Source organism: Cherax quadricarinatus, chromosome 16, assembly GCF_038502225.1.
Source record: "Cherax quadricarinatus isolate ZL_2023a chromosome 16, ASM3850222v1, whole genome shotgun sequence".
Classification (NCBI taxonomy): domain Eukaryota; kingdom Metazoa; phylum Arthropoda; class Malacostraca; order Decapoda; family Parastacidae; genus Cherax; species Cherax quadricarinatus.
The window spans coordinates 46,047,267-46,068,418 of NC_091307.1; the positions used below are offsets into that span (position 1 = coordinate 46,047,267).

The 21,152-nt window shown below is 41.7% G+C and overlaps 1 protein-coding gene across 1 annotated transcript in view; it reads right to left on the minus strand.

Annotated features, from left to right (window-relative positions):
- The window catches only part of LOC128688796 (protein white-like), a 91,090-nt gene that overhangs the window by 27,027 nt on the left and 42,911 nt on the right, over positions 1-21,152 (minus strand). Inside the window, exon 10 of the mRNA XM_070085660.1 lies at positions 1,687-1,915. Within this exon, the coding sequence (XP_069941761.1) occupies positions 1,687-1,915 (229 nt within the window). The remainder of the gene's footprint in view (positions 1-1,686; positions 1,916-21,152) is intronic.

The window sequence follows — 21,152 nt, forward strand, 5'->3', positions numbered from 1 at the left end:
ACCTCGTATACCTGCCCCACTACATGTCATGAGCTACATCACCACATCACTGCTACCCAGCTGCCACCTCAACCATCAATGGCAGTCTACATCTGAACTTTCTTCCCTTCCCTATCCTTCATTCCAGGACCTTCCAGCTGTCTATCACTGCACCTCTGGGATTCCTCCAAATGCATTTGCAACATAAACGCTTCAGTTTCTTGATTACTTGGTAACACTTCTTCCAGTGCTGTTGTGTGTGTCAATTTGTGAGTATTTTTCTTATCATGTTCACAATTACAACTGAATGCACTGAAATGTTTTAATAGTAATAAGAGTGTTACCCAGCAATGATGAAGGTCTCCTTATCAAAATAGATGGTGTATTTGTCTGCGCTATGCACCAAATTTCTGTGCTCTAGCAGTATTATTTAACTGACTTGTAGGATCATGTTATTGTCATGTTATTCTGCAACATGTCTGAGCACAGTCTTATGCATAATTAAAAGACTGGTTAGACTTCACCAGAGAAACAGTAATTTGTCATCAATGTTTCTGAAGTCTTCTAAAACTTTTCAATATATTGATGAAGCGTAGGCTTCATCAATATATTTTAATATCCCAGCCATGAATCTCTTTCAAAGTTTTGATAGAGATTATCAGCCTCACTCACCTGACTGGCAGCGCCTTGTAGTCTGTTCTTAACTTAGTTTCTTTACTCAATATTTAGTTTACTAAAACCTTTAAGAAAAGTGAAAAAAAAGATGGTGTCATTAAATTGTGAACATTTGATTTGTGGTGTATTAGCATTCTTAATATTTTCTGTTTTATATAATACTGGATTAATATAATGTATGTTATAATTTGGTAACTGACATGATCCTAAGCTATCCTAAATTAACTTATTCTTTCATAGCTAAGCCATGCTTTATTTTTCCTAGCTTATCCTAACCTCACCTAGCTAACATAACGTATTTTAACCCATTCTAAACCAACATAACAAATATACAGAATGTCTAGACAAATTGGCAGCGAGTCACACAGCACAAAATTAACAACGTTGAGTTACAAAGACAAGCCATTCTTAAATTAATGTTCCGGTTTTAATGCAAAGCCACTGATTTATGCTGAGCCTGCAATTTTTGCTGAACCTGCAATATTTGCAGTCTGCTATCTTTGCAGAGTCAGTAGTCTTTGCAGAGCATGGATTCCTTTGCAGAGCCTCCAGTCTTTACAAGGCCTGCAATCTCTGTAGAGCCTTCAATCGTTGAAGAGTCTACAGTATTTATAGGGCTTTCAGTCTTTCCAGAGCCATCTATGCAATATTTACCGAGTCTACAATCTTCGCAGTTCCTGCAATCTTAGCAGTGTGTGCAATCTTTGCAAAGCGTGCAACATTTTGAGGGCTTCCAATTTTTGCAGAGCTATCTATGCTTATTAATCTCTCACGGTTTTGCAAACAAGCAAGTGTAAATTTTCGAAACAAATCTGTCTAGAGACTGTTGTGAATGTAAGAAGGAAGCAAGAGGCTATAATTACGGTTTGAGAAAAAATGTTGAAATGGTGTATGTTGATGAGTAAAGAGTTAAGAAGGATGATAAAGAGTGTTAGGAGAGGGACTGAAAAGAGTTAGGGGGTGAAAGAGTTAAGGTTATATGACTGACTCAAATTAAAATAATAGGAAACATTGAGGAGAAGCGTTACTTACCGAAAGACACTGTGCATAAGGACACCAGGATGGTCACCAGAAGGCATAAGAGGAACCTCTCAAGGCAGGGGTTGAGTCCTATCACCCAGTATATGATGGAGGTGTACAGAATGGAGTACATGCTGAAGAAGGGAATCTCCACCAGGTTTTTGGCCAGGAAGTAGACATCTGAGCGATACATTCCATTAAAGTGTTCCCGTAGAAAGAGTTCCCTTTGCGAGCAGAATGTCTGAAGTAACAATAACATTGTCGATGTTACCATTGGAATAGTTTTGAAAAGTTACCTATGTAAACAAAATGTCTGAAATAACAAATAACAATAACATTTTGATGTTTCCAATGAAATAGTCCTGTGAGCAGAGTTTCTGACAGCAAGAACACTGTACCAATTATCATTGGAGTATTATTCCCTAAGGAAATTGCCTAAAATAGCAAAAAAAAATCAGCAGATAGAAACATTTTGTACAATAAAATTATTCTATAATGCTATGTAGTGATTCTGTGTTTTGTAAATATTATGGAAACCCAACCTCCGATATGCCAGTCCTTGCTTGACCACTGATTCTTGTGACCGGTATGCCAGTGTTTGCTTGATTACCGAGTCACAACGACAACGGCTGGTTACATACCGATACCAAGTAAAGGTAAGCCTGAGTGGATTTAATTATTGATACCCAGCAATGGGGTACCAGAGTACCAGAGTACCAGAACCTCAGCGTACCAATGCCCCAGTGTACCAGTACATCAGGGTACCAGTATACCAGTGTACCACTGTACCAATAAACCAGTGTACCAGTGTACCAATATTCCAGTGTACCGGTGTATCAGTGCACCAGTGAACTAGCGTGCAAGTGCACCACCGTACCAATATAACAGTGAATCAATATTCCAGTGTACCAGTGTACCAATATATTAGTGTGCCAATGTACCACTGTACCAATAAACATTCGTACAAATATACCAATATACGAGTTAACCAGTGCATCAGTGGACCAATGCACCAGTTTACCAATATACCAGTGTACCAGTTTGTCAGACCATCAGTGTACTAGTGTTCCAGAGAACAAATGTCCCAGTGTACCAATATACCAGTTAACCAGTGTACCAGTATTCCAGTTCGCCAGTGTACCACTGAACCAATAAACCAGCGTACAAATGTACCAATATACAAGTGTATCAGTGCACCAGTGTACCAGTGCACCTGTGTACCAGTGCATCGGTGTACCAGTTTACTATTACAACAGTGCTCCAGTGTACCAGTGCACCAGTGTGCCAGTTGACCAGTATACCAGTGCACCATTGCACCAGTGCTCCAGTGTGCTAGTACACCAGTGTACCAGCGTACAAATGAATCAGTGCATCAGTGTACACCAGTGCACCAGTGTACCAGCATACAAGTGCGCCAGTGTGTCAGTGTGCTAGTGCACCAGTGCATCAGTGTACCAGTGCACCATTGCACCATTGCACCAGTATGCCAATGTACCTGTACACCAGTAGTCAAGTTTACAAATTTATTAGTGTACTGGTGTACCAGTGCATCAGTGTACCATTGCACTAGTGCTCGAGTGTACCAATGCACCAATGTACCAGTGATACAATGTACCAGTGCACCAGTTTACCATTGTATCAGTGCTCCAGTGTACCAGTGTGCAAGAGCACCTGTGTACCAGTACACCAGTATACCAGTGTGCCAGTGCACCAGTAAACCAGTGTGCCAGTGTACCAGTGCACCAGTGTACCAGTGTACTATTACACCAGTGCTCCAGTATACCAGTGCATCAGTGTGCCAGTTCACCAGTGTACCAGTGCACCAGTGCACCAGTGTGCCAGTGCACCAGTGTACCAGTGTACCAGTGCACCAAGGTACCAGTGTGTCAGTGTACCAGTGCACTAATATACCAGTGTACCATTCCACCAGCGCTAAAGTGTTCCAGTGCACACCAGTGTACCAGTGAACCAGTGCACCAGTGTACCAGAGTATCAGTGCACCAGTGTACCAGTGTATCAGTGCACCAGTGTACCAGTGTACCATTGCATATTGCTCCAGTGTACCAGTGCACCAGTGTACCAGTGCAACAGTGTACCAGTACAAAAGTGTACCATTATATCATTGTACCGGTGAACCAGTGCACCAGTGTACCAGAGTACCAGTACACCATTGTACCAGTGTGCTAGTGTACCAGTGCACCAGGATACCAGTGCTCCAGTGCTCCAGTGCACCAGTGTACCAGTGCACCAGTACACCAGTGTACCAGTGTACCAGTGTACCAGTGCACCAGTGAACCAGTGTACCATTGCACCATTGCACAGTGTGCCAGTGTACTAGAGCACCAGTGAACCAGTGCACCAGTGTACCAGTACACCAGTGTACCATTGTACCATTGAACCATTGAACCAGTGTACCAGAGTACCATTGCACAATTATCAAGTGCACCAGTGTACAGTACACCAGTGTACCATTATACCATTGAACCATTGAACCAGAGTACCATTGCACAATTATCCAGTGTACCACTGCACCAGTGTACCAGTGTATCAGTGCACCAGTGTTCCAGTACACCAGTGCACCATTATACCTTTGTATCGGTGAAACAGTGCACCAATGTACCAGTTCACCAGTGTACCAGTGTGTTATTTGTACCAGTGTACCAGCGCACCAGGGTACCAGTGTGCCAGTGTATCAGTGCACTAGTGTACCAGTGTACCACTCCACCAGTACTCCAGTGTTCCAGTGCAATAGTGTACCAGTGCACCAGTGTACCAGTGTACAAGTGTACCAGTGTACTAGTGTACCATTGCACAGTGCCCCAGTGTACCAGAGCACCAGTTTACCAGTGCACCAGTGTACCAGTACACCAGTGTACCATTATACCATTGTACCAGTGAACCAGGGTACCATTGCACAGTTCTCCAGTGTACCAGTGCACCAGTGTACCAGTGTAGCAATGTACCAATGCACCATTGTATCAGCGTACCAATCCACCAGTGTGCCAGTGATGCAATGTACCGGCGCACCAGTGTACCATTGCATCATTGTACCAGCGTACCAATTCACCAGCGCACCAGTGTAATAGTGTACCAGTATACCAATACACCAGTGCGCCAGTTTACCAGTTTATCAGTGTACCAGTGCACCAGTGTACCAGTGCACCAGTGTAGCAGTGTACCAGTACACCAGTATACCAGTGCACCAGTGTACTATTGCACCAGTGCTCCAGTGTACCATTGCACCAATGTACAATAAACCACTGCTCCAGTGTACCAGTGTACCATTGTGCCAGTGTGACAGTGCACCGGTGTACAAGTGTACCAGTGTACCAGTGCACCATTGTATCAGCGAACCAGTACACTGATGTACCAGTGTACCATTGCACCAGTGCTCCAGTGTACCAGTTCACCAGTGTACCAGTGTAACATTGTACCAGTACACCAATTTACCAGTGTTCCAGTGCACTAGTGTACCAGTGTACCATTGCACCATTGTTCCAGTGTACCAGTGCACCAGTGTACCAGTGTAGCAGTGTACCAGTACACCAGTATACCAGTGTGTCAGTGTAGCACGGTACCAGTGCACCAGTGTACCAGTGCACCAGTGTACCAGTGTGCCAGTGAACCAGTGTACCAGTGTACCAGTGTACTATTACAACAGTGCTCCAGTGTTCCAGTGTACCAATGTACCATTACATCAGTTATCTAGTGTACCAGTGTACCAGTGTTCCATTGTACCAGTGTACCAGTGTACCAGTGTACCAGTGTATCAGTATACCAGTGTATCTGTGTACCAGTGTACCAGTGCACCAGTGTACCAGTGCATAGATGTACCAATGTACCAGTGTACCAGTGTGCCAGTGCACAAGTGTACCAGTGTACCAGTGCACCAGTGTGCCAGTGTACCAGTGTACCAGTGCTCCAGGGTACCAGTGTACCAGTGCACCAGTGTATCAGTGTACCATTGCACCAGTGTACCAGTGCACCAGTGTACCAGTGTTCCATTGTACCAGTGTACCAGTGTGCCAGTGTATAAGTGTACCAGTGTATCAGTGTACCAGTGCACCAGTGTACCAGTGCATAGATGTACCAATGTACCAGTGTGTCAGTGTAGCAGGGTACCAGTGCACCAGTGTACCAGTGTACCAGTGCACCAGTGTACCAGGGTGCCAGTGCACCAGTGTATCAGTGTACCAGTGTACTATTACACCAGTGCTCCAGTGTTCCAGTGCATCAATGTACCATTACATCAGTTCTCTAGTGTACCAGAGCACTAGAGTACCAATGTAACAGTGTATCAGTACACCAGTATACCAGTGTATCAGTGTACCATTGCACCAGTGTACCAGTGCAACAGTGTACCAGTGTTCCATTGTACCAGTGTACCAGTGTACCAATGTATCAGTGTACCAGTGTACCAGTGTACCAGTGCACCAGTGTACCAGTGCATAGATGTACCAATGTACCAGTGTACCAGTGTACCAGTGTGCCAGTGCACAAGTGTACCAGTGTACCAGTGCACCAGTGTGCCAGGGTACCAGTGTACCAGTGCTCCAGGGTACCAGTGTACCAGTGCACCAGTGTATCAGTGTACCATTGCACCAGTGTACCAGTGCACCAGTGTACCAGTGTTCCATTGTACCAGTGTATCAGTGTGCCAGTGTATCAGTGTACCAGTGTATCAGTGTACCAGTGCACCAGTGTACCAGTGCACAGATGTACCAATGTACCAGTGCGTCAGTGTAGCAGGGTACCAGTGCACCAGTGTACCAGTGTACCAGTACACCAGTGTACCAGTGTGCCAGTGCACCAGTGTACCAGTGTACCAGTGTACTATTACACCAGTGCTCCAGTGTTCCAGTGCACCAATGTACCATTACATCAGTTCTCTAGTGTACCATAGCACTAATGTACCAATGTAACAGTGTATCAGTACACCAGTGTACCAGTGTATCAGTGTACCATTGCACTAGTGCACCAGTGCACCAGTGTACCAGTGTTCCATTGTACCAGTGTACCAGTATACCAGTGTATCAGTGTACCAGTGTATCAGTGTACCAGTGTACCAGTGCACCAGTGTACCAGTGCATAGATGTACCAATGTACCAATGTACCAGTGTACCAGTGTGCCAGTGCACAAGTGTACCAGTGTGCCAGTGCACCAGTGTGCCAGTGTACCAGTGTACCAGTGCTCCAGGGTACCAGTGTACAAGTGCGCCAGTGTATCAGTGTATCATTGCACCAGTGTACCAGTGCACCAGTGTACCAGTGTTCCATTGTACTAGTGTACCAGTGTGCCAGTGTATCAGTGTACCAGTGTATCAGTGTACCAGTGCACCAGTGTACCAGTGCATAGATGTACCAATGTACCAGTGTGTCAGTGTAGCATGGTACCAATGCACCAGTGTACCAGTGTACCAGTGCGCCAGTGTACCAGTGTGCCAGTGCACCAGTGTACCAGTGCACAAGTGTACTATTACACCAGTGCTCCAGTGTTCCAGTGCACCAATGTACCATTACATCAGTTCTCTAGTGTACCAGAGCACTAGTGTACCAATGTAACAGTGTATCAGTACACCAGTGCACCAGTGTACCAGTGTTCCATTGTACCAGTGTACCAGTGTACCAGTGTACCAGTGTATCAGTGTACCAGTGTATCAGTGTAATTGTCTACCAGTGCACCAGTGTACCAGTGCATAGATGTACCAATGTACCAGTGTACCAGTGTGCCAGTGCACAAGTGTACCAGTGTACCAGTGCACCAGTGTGCTAGTGTACCAGTGTACCAGTGCTCCAGGGTACTAGTGTACCAGTGCACCAGTGTATCAGTGCACCATTGCACCAGTGTACCAGTGCACCAGTGTACCAGTGTTCCATTGTACCAGTGTACCAGTGTGCCAGTGTATCAGTGTACCAGTGTATCAGTGTACCAGTGCATAGATGTACCAATGTACCAGTGTGTCAGTGTAGCAGGGTACCAGTACACCAGTGTACCAGTGTACCAGTGCACCAGTGTACCAGTGTGCCAGTGCACCAGTGTACCAGTATACCAGTGTACTATTACACCAGTGCTCCAGTGTTCCAGTGCACCAATGTACTATTACATCAGTTCTCTAGTGTACCAGAGCACTAGTGTACCAGTGTAACAGTGTATCAGTACACCAGTTTACCAGTGTACCAGTGTACCAGTGTATCAGTGTACCATTGCACCAGTGTACCAGTACACCAGTGTACCAGTGTTCCATTGTACCATTGTACCAGTGTACCAGTGTATCAGTGTAGCAGTGTGTCAGTGTACCAGTGTACCAGTGCACCAGTGTACCAGTGCATAGATGTACCAATGTACCAGTGTACCAGTGTACCAGTGTGCCAGTGCACAAGTGTACCAGTGTACCAGTGCACCAGTGTACCAGTGTACCAGGGTACCAGTGCTCCAGGGTACCAGTGTACCAGTGCACCAGTGTATCAGTGTACCATTGCACCAGTGCCCCAGTGCAACAGTGTACCAGTGCATCATTGTACCAGTGCACCAGTGCACAGTGCTCCAGTGTACCAGTGCACCAGTGTACCAGTTTTCAAGTACACCAGTGTACCATTGTACCAGTCCTCAAGTGTTCCAATGTACCAGTGCCCCAGTGTACCTGTTTACCAGTGCACCAGTGTACCATTATACCATTTTACCAGTGCATCAGTGTAGCAATGTACCAATTCACCAATGTGCCAGTGCACCAGTGTACCAGTCCACGATTGTACCAGTGCACCAGTGTACCAATGCCCCAGTGCGCTAGAGTAACAGTGTATCAGTATGCCAGTGTACCAGTGCACCAGTGTACCAGTTTATCAGTGTACCAGTGTACAAGTGCACCATTGTACCATTGCATCATTGTTCCAGTGTGCCAGTGCACCAGTGAACCAGTGTAACAGTGTACCATTGCACCAGTGTACCTGTGTACTAGTGAACCATTGCACAGTGCTCCAGTTCGCCAGTGCACCAGTGTATCAGTGCACCAGTGTACCAATGTACCAGTGCACCAGTGTACCTGTTTACCAATGCAGCAGTGTACCATTATACCATTTTACCAGTGCACCAGTATACCAATGTACCAGTGCACCAGTGTACCAGTGCACCAGTGTACCAGTCCACAATTATTCTAGTGCACCAGTGTACCAGTGTACCAATGCCTCAGTACACCAGTGTAACTGTGTACCAGTATACCAGTGTATCAGTTTATCAGTGCACCAGTGTACCACTGCACCATTGGTCCAGTGTACCAGTGTATTATTGTGCCAGTGCACCTGTGAACCATTGTAACAGTGTACCATTGCACCAGTATACCTGTGTACCAGTGGACCATTGGCTCCTTAATCACTAACACTACGCATCAACAAACAAGTGTTTCTTCTTCATTAAGACGCATTACTGGTACGGCAGAGGTTCTTTAATTACTAAGACAACACCAGTAAGACAATGTTTACTGAAACACTGAGAGTATTATCACTAAGACAACACCAGTAAGACAATGTTTACTGAAACACTGAGAGTATTATCACTAAGACAACACCAGTAAGACAATGTTTACTGAAACACTGAGAGTATTATCACTAAGACAACACCTGAGAGTATTATCACGAAGACAACACCAGTAAGACAATGTTTACTGAAACAATGAGAGTATTATCACGAAGACAACACCAGTAAGACAATGTTTACTGAAACACTGAGAGTATTATCACTAAGACAACACCAGTAAGACAATGTTTACTGAAACACTGAGAGTATTATCACTAAGACAACACCAGTAAGACAATGTTTACTGAAACACTGAGAGTATTATCACGAAGACAACACCAGTAAGACAATGTTTACTGAAACACTGAGAGTATTATCACGAAGACAACACCAGTAAGACAATGTTTACTAAAACAGAGAGACAAAGACAGACAGACTGAAACTAAGGAGAGAAAACTTGAACCATTTTATAGACAATACAAGTTCAGTCTCTTCAAGGGAAAACGGAGGCCAAGATTTAAGGAAAAATTTACATATAGGAATTTGTAGATGAATGGTTCAGAGAACCGACATGTTGATAAATTAGACACATGTGCAACTCTTGGGTATCTTTATTGAGGAAACGTTTCGCCACACAGTGGCTTCATCAGTCCATACATAGGAGAAAATTGAATAACAGGAGGAGAATGAGGTAATCAGTCCCTCAACCTTGAGTCGATAAGAACATAAGAACATAAGAAAGGAGGCACACTGCAGGAGGCCTGTTGGCCCATACTAGGCAGGTCCTTTACAATTCATCCCACTAACAAAACATTTGCCCAACCCAATTTTCAATGCCGTCCAAGAAATAAGCTCTGATGTGAAAGTCCCACTCAAATCCAACCCCTCCCACTCATGTACTTATCCAACCTAAATTTGAAACTACCCAAAGTCCCAGCCTCAATAACCCAACTAGGTAGACTGTTCCACTCATCAACTACCCTATTTCCAAACCAATACTTTCCTTTGTCCTTTCTAAATCTAAACTTATCTAATTTAAATCCATTACTGCGGGTTCTCTCTTGGAGAGACATCCTCAAGACCTTATTAATATCCCCTTTATTAATACCTATCTTCCACTTATACACTTCGATCAGGTCTCCCCTCATTCTTCGTCTAACAAGTGAATGTAACTTAAGAGTCTTCAATCTTTCTTCATAAGGAAGATTTCTAATGCTATGTATTAATTTAGTCATCCTACGCTGAATGTTTTCTAACGAATTTATGTCCATTCTGTAATATGGAGACCAGAACTGAGCTGCATAATCTAGGTGAGGCCTTACTAATGATGTATAAAGCTGCAGTATGACCTCTGGACTTCTGTTGCTTACACTTCTTGATATAAATCCCAGTAATCTATTTGCCTTATTACGTACGCTTAGGCATTGCTGTCTTGGTTTAAGGTTGCTGCTCACCATAACCCCCAAGTCCTTTTCGCAATCTGTATGGCTAAGTTCTACATCATTTAACTTATAAGTACTAGGGTTATGGGGACTCCCGAGCTTCAGGACCTTGCATTTATCTACATTGAACTGCATCTGCCACTTTTCTGACCAAGTTTGTTTAAATCCTCCTGAAGTTCCATAACATCTACGTTTGAATCAATTATCCTACCTATCTTTGTGTCATCGTCGAATTTGCTCATATCACTAGTAATTCCCTCATCAAGATCATTGATATATATTATAAACAACAACGGGCCCAAGACTGATCCCTGTGGAACGCCACTTGTTACAGATCCCCACTCGGATTTAACCCCATTTATGGACACTCTCTGCTTCCTGTCAGTGAGCCATGACTCGATCCACGAGAGCACTTTTCCCCCAATGCCATGAGCTGCCACTTTCTTTAACAGTCTATGGTGCAGAACTCTATCAAAAGCCTTACTAAAATCTAAGTAAATAATATCAAATTCTTTATCGTGGTCAACAGCCTCAAATGCTTTACTGAAGAAAGTTAATAAATTAGTTAGACAAGACCGGCCTCTTGTGAATCCATGCTGAGTATCATTAATCAAGCTATGCTTATCGAGATGGCTTCTTATAATCTCAGCTATAATTGACTCTAGTAATTTGCCTACAATTGAGGTCAGGCTTATTGGGCGGTAATTTGACGGTAACGACTTGTCCCCTGTTTTAAAAATAGGAATTACATTAGCCATCTTCCACATATCAGACACTACACCTGTTTGAAGAGATAAATTAAAAATATTAGTTAATGGTTCACAGAGTTCCATTTTGCATTCCTTAAGAACCCTTGAAAAAACCTCATCAGGACCCGGCGACTTATTTTGCTTCAGTCTGTCTATCTGCTTCACAACCATTTCACTAGTGACTGTGATGTTACATAATTTATCCTCTTCTAGCCCACTATAAAAATTAATTACTGGAATATTGTTAGTGTCTTCCTGTGTAAAAACTGAGAGAAAATAATTATTAAAAATCGAGCACATTTCATTCTCTTTGTCAGTAAGGTGCCCATAGTTATTTTTAAGGGGACCTATCTTATCTCTAACTTTTGTTCTATAGACCTGGAAAAAACTTTTTGGGTTAGTTTTAGAATCCCTAGCAACTTTAATTTCATAGTCCCTTTTAGCTTTTCTTATCCCCTTTTTAATGTCCCTCTTAATGTCAATATACTGATTCATAAGATGACCCTCACCTCTTTTGATACGCCTATAAATTCCTTTCTTATGCCCTAGTAGATATTTGAGCCTATTATTCATCCATTTTGGGTCATTTCTATTTGTCCTAATTTCTTTATATGGGATAAACGTTCTTTGAGCAGCATGTATAGTGTTCAGAAAACTGTCATATTGATAGCTCACTTCGTTACCCCAGTCAACAGATGATAAGTGTTCTCTAAGCCCATCGTAATCTGCTAAGCGAAAATCTGGGACTGTTACTGAGTTATCGCTACTATCGTACTTCCATTCAATGCTAAATGTAATTGATTTGTGGTCGCTAGCACCCAGTTCCTCTGAAATTTCTAAATTATTAACAAGGGATTCATTGTTTGCCATAACTAAGTCAAGCAGGTTATTTCCCATTGTAGGTTCTGTCACAAACTGCTTCAAAAAACAATCCTGAACTACTTCTAAGAAGTCGTATGATTCTAAATTCCCAGTCAAGAAATTCCAATCAATATGACTAAAGTTAAAGTCTCCTAGAATTACTACATTATCGTGCCTTGTGGCCTTAACAAATTCCTCCCATAGTAGTCTCCCTTGGTCCCTATCTAAGTTTGGGGGACGGTATATCACTCCTAAAATCAGTTTTTCATGCCCCTCTGAAAATTCTATCCAAACAGACTCTGTATGTGTTACTTCAGACTTAATACCCGTTTTTATGCAACAGTTCAAGCGATCTCGGACATACAATGCCACCCCACCCCCCTTCCCGATACTTCTATCTACTTGGAACAATTTAAAACCCTGAATATGACATTCCGCAGGCATGTCCCGACTTTTTGAATTAAACCACGTCTCAGTTAAGGCAAATACATCAATGTTACCTGCACTAGCAACTAATCTCAACTCGTCCATCTTATTCCTAGCACTACGGCAATTAGCATAATAAACATTGAAAGACTCTCCTTTCTCTTTACCCTTCCTGCTCATTTCTGTTTTTCTACTAAACCTATTACTGTCCTTATCACCCAAAGTCCCTGGCTTTTCAATATCTACCTCGTTCTGCTTATTACTAGTTCCCCTAGAACTCGTAATATTACTACACTGGGACTTCACTGTTTTCCTGCCAAAACCCATACCACTAACTATTCCTAGTTTAAAGACCTAACTGCTCCCTCCACTGCAGTTGCCAGTGCTACCACCCCAGACCTAGATAAGTGAACCCCATCCCTGGCATACATGTCATTTCTGCCATAGAAGAGGTCCCAGTTGTCAATGAATGTTACCGCATTTTCCTTACAGTATTTGTCCAGCCAGCAATTGACACCAATTGCCCTGGACAACCATTCATTTCCAACTCCTCTCCTTGGCAAAATACCACATATGACAGGGTTCCCACCCTTACTCCTAATTATTTCAATTGCTGACCTATACCTGCTAATCAGGTCTTCACTCCTACGTCTGCCAACATCGTTGCCTCCAGCACTGAGACAGATAATAGGATTGCTCCCATTACCTCTCATGATGTCATCCAGACGGCTAACAATATCCTCCATCCCAGCCCCAGGAAAGCAAACTCTCTGTCTCCTACTCCTGTCCTTCAAGCAGAACGCCCTATCCATATACCTAACTTGGCTATCCCCAACAACAACAATATTCTTACCTTCCTTGGTGTCGTTCGTCGTGATGTTCCCAGTAGTCGACTCACATTCGTCGGGTAGCACTGAGAATGTATTAGATGTTTCCACAACAGTTTCCACGGCAGTCTCTTTCTTCTTCATCGTTTCTACCTTTCCATTCGTCCTCTTGATCGTCAACTTCGTTTCCTGCTGTCCAGCCACTGACCAGTTTCCCTTCTTGACCTGAGGACTCAAAACAGGAGGACTACTACGAATCTTCTTGTTTTCCTCGGTCAGTCGCCGAATCTCCACCTTCGCCATCCTCAATTCTTATTTAAGCTGTTGGTAAAGTTGCTCGATGGAGGGCATCTTGCTTCAATTCGTAGAGAGCGCGTAAACAGGTCTTCACAGAGATAAGTACACGTCAACACTGCGCAAAAGCCAACTCAATCAGGAGCTACTGCGCAGCACGTCCGCACGGCCCAATAGCGATGCGAACACTCGATGTGTTCAGTCCATCAATCTTGAGTAGAATACGGCATATGAGCGGAGAAGCAGCTTATAAACCGTATGGCAGGAGAGGTGCAGCAGTCATAGGTGGTGTCACATTTGTTCAATGTGGAAGTAGGTCGTGCCCAAGAATTAGGCAAGCGAAGAATTCCTAAGTATTAAGATCCCAAGAAGTTGCAGTGTCTGACAGGTTTGTAGATGAATGGTTCAGAGAACCGACATGTTGATAAATTAGACACATGTGCAACTCTTGGGTATCTTTATTGAGGAAACGTTTCGCCACACAGTGGCTTCATCAGTCCATACATAGGAGAAACTTGAAGAACAGGAGGAGAATGAGGTAATCAGTCCCTCAACCTTGAGTCGATTACCTCATTCTCCTCCCGTTCTTCAAGTTTCTCCTATGTATGGACTGATGAAGCCACTGTGTGGCGAAACGTTTCCTCAATAAAGATACCCAAGAGTTGCACATGTGTCTAATTTATCCACATGTAGGAATATATTTCGACACTGAACTGGCACTGCTGAAAATTCATTAATACAACAGTAGCAGTAAATCTTGTTGCAAAATGAGAACAATCATATTTCTTCAGACTACAGCAGTGTTTGTGTTGCATTCGAACATTTTGACAATACTTGCAACTCTTCCTGTTGATATGTATTCAACTTGGGAGTCGACATATACATGGAGGTGGGTAAGGAGACTGAGAGTGCCAGGAGCATGGACATCCAACTGGTTTGTGTGAGCTAGTTAAACAGGAGTGAGTCGAGGTTAGTGGTTTTTATGATTTGACGTAATGCTCCTCCGTGAGCCACATCAAATACATTAATTAATTCAGAGAATCCGGATAGCCTCATTGTAATTCAGGAGGTGATGGTATTGCCCTGTATGAGTGTTGTATATATATATATATATATATATATGTATACATATATATATATATATATATATATATATATATATATATATATATATATATATATATATATATATATATATATATATATATATATATATATATATATATATATATATATATATATATATATATATATATATATATATATATATATATTATAGGATGGGGTCCACCTCTGGTGTAAATTGTGGGACCCATAGCCTCGGAGAAGTGGATAAAAAGGCATCAAGGAAGAATATTTGGATTTCTTCCTGAAGCCGTTTGAATATTCCACTTCCCCTACCACGCCATCTTTTAATATATTTTTTTACCAATAGGAATATTTTATTACATAATATGGTACAGAAGATTTAAGAGATACATTGTTGATATAAAGGTGGCATATTAGGTACATGTTGTTAAGTGTGTATCACCGATTATAAGGTGAAAAATCTCATCCAGCTCCTCAGAGCTGGGGCGTGTGCCCAAAATACAGCATGCATTACCCCTTTTAACAGCCGCACTGAGCCGCTGGAACAGAAAACTAGCTGCCCTGGGCTCCCTAGTTACCCTGATGAGTCTTTTTCCCAGCTCCTTAAGGAATTTGGATGCACTCTTTCGCCATGAGCCAAGTGTCTCTGAGCCTATGGGAACAAACATATAATGATGGGCAAGTTCTCCATATTTTCTAGACTTTTGTGACTCCCTGAAGCTGGCAGCTGCCTCTCCTTCCTCCCCGGTGTATTGGAGATAGGTATCAGCCAAGGTAGATGCACATGTATAGTCTCACACCACCTGCTTCCCATCTGTCCAGGCTGCCATCAGATCTGCATAGCTGGGGTGGCTCCCTTACTGCTGGGCATCCGGCTGTTGTGAGGCTCCTCTTGATAATGTTATTAACCTCCTCATGTCTTTTAATCTTTCCCTCGGATTTACGGCACACAAGACCATGGTACCCGAATCGGTCTGCTGCTTCACTGCCAAAAATACACTTGTGTTCGACGAGAATAGGGGCGGCAAGTCGAAGGGCAACACCGATGCAGATGGTCTGTGGGTCGAGGCGTGTGCCAAGGCTGGAGTTGGGAACAGCCAACAGAAAATCCCCTGCATGAGGTGCTCTCACTGCCAGGAGGCGGGCTCTATCCTTCCCTGACACACACTGAAGCATTGTTGAGGCTATATTTTCCACTATTGGACCATCCCAGTGTGATTGTAGTTGTTGGGGGGAGCAGGTTTGGTTTCAGAGCCCGTTAGATTATCCCAGATCATTGCACCGTCAATGAACTTTTGGTCCTGGACTCCATTCTTGTCCCTAAGAAGTTCAGGAAGAATCGCTGCTACAAGCTCTCTGGATGCAATACACGAGGACAGAAAAGCAGGTAACGCAATCAGTGATGACTTGCGGACACCAATGCCTCCTAGTCTGACTGGAAGTGTAGCTTGGTTCCACTGCCCGTTGTGATGTAGTCCAGCTGGGCTTGTGAGGTCTCTGGGGAGACCTAATTTAACCAATTATATGGTCACACCTTGCCTTGGCAAACGTCTGTAGCCACGCCCACGTCTGAGGTCTTTTGTTCTTGACGCCTCAGACCTAGGCGTCAGGTCGTACACATGGTTGTGGAGGGTGCTTGGACCACCATAAAAGCCCAAGGAAGAGCATGATCAGGAGATTCGAGCGGAGCTGCTGCTGGGGTGCAGAGTTCCTGAGCAGAGATTCGAGCGGAGCTGCTGCTGGGGTGCAGAGCTCCTGAGCAGAGACTTCGAGCGGAGCTGCTGCTGGGGTGCAGGGCTCGGGAGAAGGCTGCTGAAGTCTCTGGAGGAGACTGTTGGAGGCATTGGGCAGAGTACTGGCTTGGCGCATTACTCGTGCTGTATAGGTCTTGGGACCTGTGGCTTAGTTCCTGTAGTGAACTGTCCTCTGTGCTATATTGTAAGTTATATTCATTTTCGTCAAGTTGATTGTGTTCCCTGTCTCACTGCTTATGTGTACCACCCCATTTATCTAAACCCCAATGATGTATTCCTGTTCCCAAATATATTATGGTATAGGACTTAATAATAAACTGTGTTTGAGTAGAATAGTAATATTCATTGTCCCAGTTATTTGTTATTACTATTTCTTATATTTTATTATGTTAAGTTAGGTTAAGTACTTTCGTAAAAATCTGCCTCAGAATACTGTCATATTCGCGCAGTATAGGGTTATCATATGAAGGTGCACATCTTAGGAAATATGTCAACCTGGGCAGACTCAAGCACTTTGTGAGAAGGTACAAGGCATCGTGGGTGTCCAGATTGCCTATTCGTTGTTCCATTCTCCTTAACTCTTCCAATTTCTTCCTGAGAATTGTGTCAATGGCATTGCTTCCCAGAGGTGCTCCTAGCAAGACACTATTTGTGGGGGCAATGACTGCTGCTCCTGGTAGTTTTGATCTCACTGCATTTATCACTTGTTGACTGACTGAGATGATTTCACATTTGGATGGATTCAGAATGAGACCCATTTCCTGTCCCCCGTGTCATTACCTGTGTAAGGTCATGTAGGAGGGACTCTTCTGTACCTGCTAGTGTGCCATCATCTAGGAACCAGATGTTTAGCTCGCTGGTCAGTCTGACTGTGATTTCCCTAACTGCTATACAGAAGAGAAATGGTGCAATAGGATCTCCTTGTTGGATACCCTCCGATGATGTGATTTCATGCTCTCCAAAGAGAAGCATTGATTCCTTGCTATACCCAGCTGAAACAAAAGGGAAGAGACCAGGGAAATGTTCTTGCACTGCTGCTAATACCACGTCTCTTTTCAGGAGATTGAACGCATTCTTGAAATCTAATTTTACCACTGCATTGTCCTCAGGCAGGTTGTTGATATACGCCCTTGTTGCATGAACCGCTGCTTCACTTCCTTGAGAGACCACGAAGTCAAGCTGGTTTGGTTGAAGCATCATGGCTGCCTCTGCACGAATACTTCGGACAACAGCTTTGGATACAAGGCGGCGTAACGTGTTGCCTACTGCAATTGGCCGAATTCCTCCATCCATATATATATATATATATATATATATATATATATATATATATATATATATATATATATATATATATATATATATATATATATATATATATATATATATATATATATATATATATATATATATATATATATATATATATATATATATATATATATATATATATATATATATATATATATATATATATATATATATATATATATATATATATATATATATATATATATATATATATATATATATATGCAATAAGATCACAGTAAACAGGTGATTTCAAAATATGCAAAACAACCACTCTGAAAGAATAGAGAAATTCCAAGCGCTTTCGTGACTACTCACATTATCAAGGAACTATGAAAGTAAAGCATCCAAGGAAGCTATATAAGATAAACACCATTTCCTTGGAAAATTAAATAGCTTAGCCCATTCTATAAACTTTACTGTTGAGTTTGAAGAAAATAACTCATTGCCTTTTCTAGATGTTTTAATTATTAAGGGTAATAATGAATTCAAATTTAAAATTTACAGAAAACCTACAAATAACTGTTCCTGTGTCCACTATTATTCCTCGCATCAAGATATTGTCAAACTGTCTGTTTTCTCATCAATGTTTTTGAGAGCTTTACGAATTTGAAGTCCTGAGTTCATAGATGAGGAAATATCCAAAATTTATGAAATAGGTAATGATTTAAAGTACCCAAGAAATGTAATTGATAAATCTTTTAAAGTTGCTAGAAACACTTATTATAATCCAAAAAGGGACAACCAGCCTTATTCAACTAAAAATATGTTGGTTCTCCCTTACCATGAAAACTTGGTTGATATGCCTTCTCTTCTTAAGACTTTTAATATTAAAGTTGTATTCAAAAATCTTGATACAGTAAAAAAACTTTTGATAAAGAATTCCCCCCAAAATGCTGATGGATGTGTCTATAAGATTCCTTGTAAAATTTGCGATAAAGTTTATTACGGTCAAACTGGTAAAAATCTCGAACTAAGATTAAAACAACATAAATATAGCATTAGAACTGGACAAGATTCCAATGCTCTATTTATTCATGTAAGAGATTTTAACCATCCAATTGATTTTCAAAAAGTTGAGAAAGTAGTATCAAGCAAGTCCATGGTCGACAGGAATATAATTGAATCTTGTTTCATAAAAAGCAGTTTTGACAATAATATGAATATTTCCTTTGGTTTATATAAATTAGATCCATTTATAATTAATAGAATTTGGGAAGAATTTAATAATACACTGGACAAATAATAATTTTTAAATTTTCTTGGGTAGAATAGCTTGGGGTTGAGTTGTGCAAAGGACCTGTCCAAGTTGGGTCGCCGCGCGTCACGTGTTTAACCGTTGTGGGATCTGATAGTGAGGTGCTGGCCGGACCCCTTATATAGCTTCCTTGGATGCTTTACTTTCATAGTTCCTTGATAATGTGAGGAGTCACGAAAGCGCTTGGAATTTCTCTATTCTTTCAGAGTGGTTGTTTTGCATATATATATATATATATATATATATATATATATATATATATATATATATATATATATATATATATATATATATATATATATACATATATATATATATACATTATATATATATATATATATATATATATATATATATATATATATATATATATATATATATACATATATATGCAATAAGATCACAGTAAACAGGTGATTTCAGAATATGCAAAACAACCACTCTGAAAGAATAGAGAAATTCCAAGCACTTTCGTGACTACTCACATTATCAAGGAACTATGAAAGTAAAGCATCCAAGGAAGCTATATAAGGGGTCTGGTCGGCACCTCACTATCAGATCCCACAACGGTTTAAACACGTGACGCGCGGCGAGCCAACTTGGAAAGGTCCTTGGCACAACTCACCCCACAAACTATTCTACCCAAGAAATAAGAAATTTTAAAGATTATTTGTCCAGTGTATTATTAAATTCTTCCCAAATTCTATTAATTATAAATGGATCTAATTTATATAAACCAAAGGAAATATTCATATTATTGTCAAAACTGCTTTTTATGAAACAAGATTCAATTATATTCCTGTCGACCATGGACTTGCTTGATACTACTTTCTCAACTTTTTGAAAATCAATTGGATGGTTAAAATCTCTTATATGAATAAATAGAGCATTGGAATCTTGTCCAGTTCTAATGCTATATTTATGTTGTTTTAATCTTAGTTCGAGATTTTTACCAGTTTGACCGTAATAAACTTTATCGCAAATTTTACAAGGAATCTTATAGACACATCCAAGAAATGTAATTGATAAATCTTTTAAAGTTGCCAGAAATACTTTTTACAGTCCAAAAAGGGACAACCAGCCTTATTCAAATAAAAATATGTTGGTTCTCCCTTACCATGAAAACTTGGTTGATATGCCTTCTCTTCTTAAGACTTTTAATATTAAAGTTGTATTCAAAAATCTCGATACAGTAAAAAAACTTTTGATAAAGAATTCCCCCCAAAATGCTGATGGATGTGTCTATAAGATTCCTAGGTAAGACACATATGCAACAGTTAGGTATCTTTATTTCGAAACGTTTCGCCTACACAGTAGGCTTCTTCAGTCGAGTACAGAAAAGTTGATAGAAGCAGAAGATACTTGAAGACGATGTAATCAGTCCATCACCCTTAAAGTTTTGAGGTGGTCAGTCCCTCAGTCTGGAGAAGAGCATTGTTCCGTTGTCTGAAACAATATGAAGTTGAAGTGACAGGATGGAGCCTTTATATGGTGCCAGGAGGTGAGACGGGGGTTGCTTTGGGAGGGCAGGTCCCTCTCAAACCCAGCCGTTCTCCTGGCACTATATAAAGGCTCCATCCTGTCACTTCAACTTCATATTGTTTCAGACAACGGAACAATGCTCTTCTCCAGACTGAGGGACTGACCACCTCAAAACTTTAAGGGTGATGGACTGATTACATCGTCTTCAAGTATCTTCTGCTTCTATCAACTTTTCTGTACTCGACTGAAGAAGCCTACTGTGTAGGCGAAACGTTTCGAAATAAAGATACCTAACTGTTGCATATGTGTCTTACCTAACAATCTGTCGGTATTTTATACCATTTTAATGTTCATTCTGTCAGACACTGCAACACAAGGGTATCTTGGTACAGACCATCAACTTCGACCTCTACTAGTGAGAACGGCTGGGTTTGAGAGGGACCTGCCCTCCCAAAGCAACCTACGTCTCACCTCC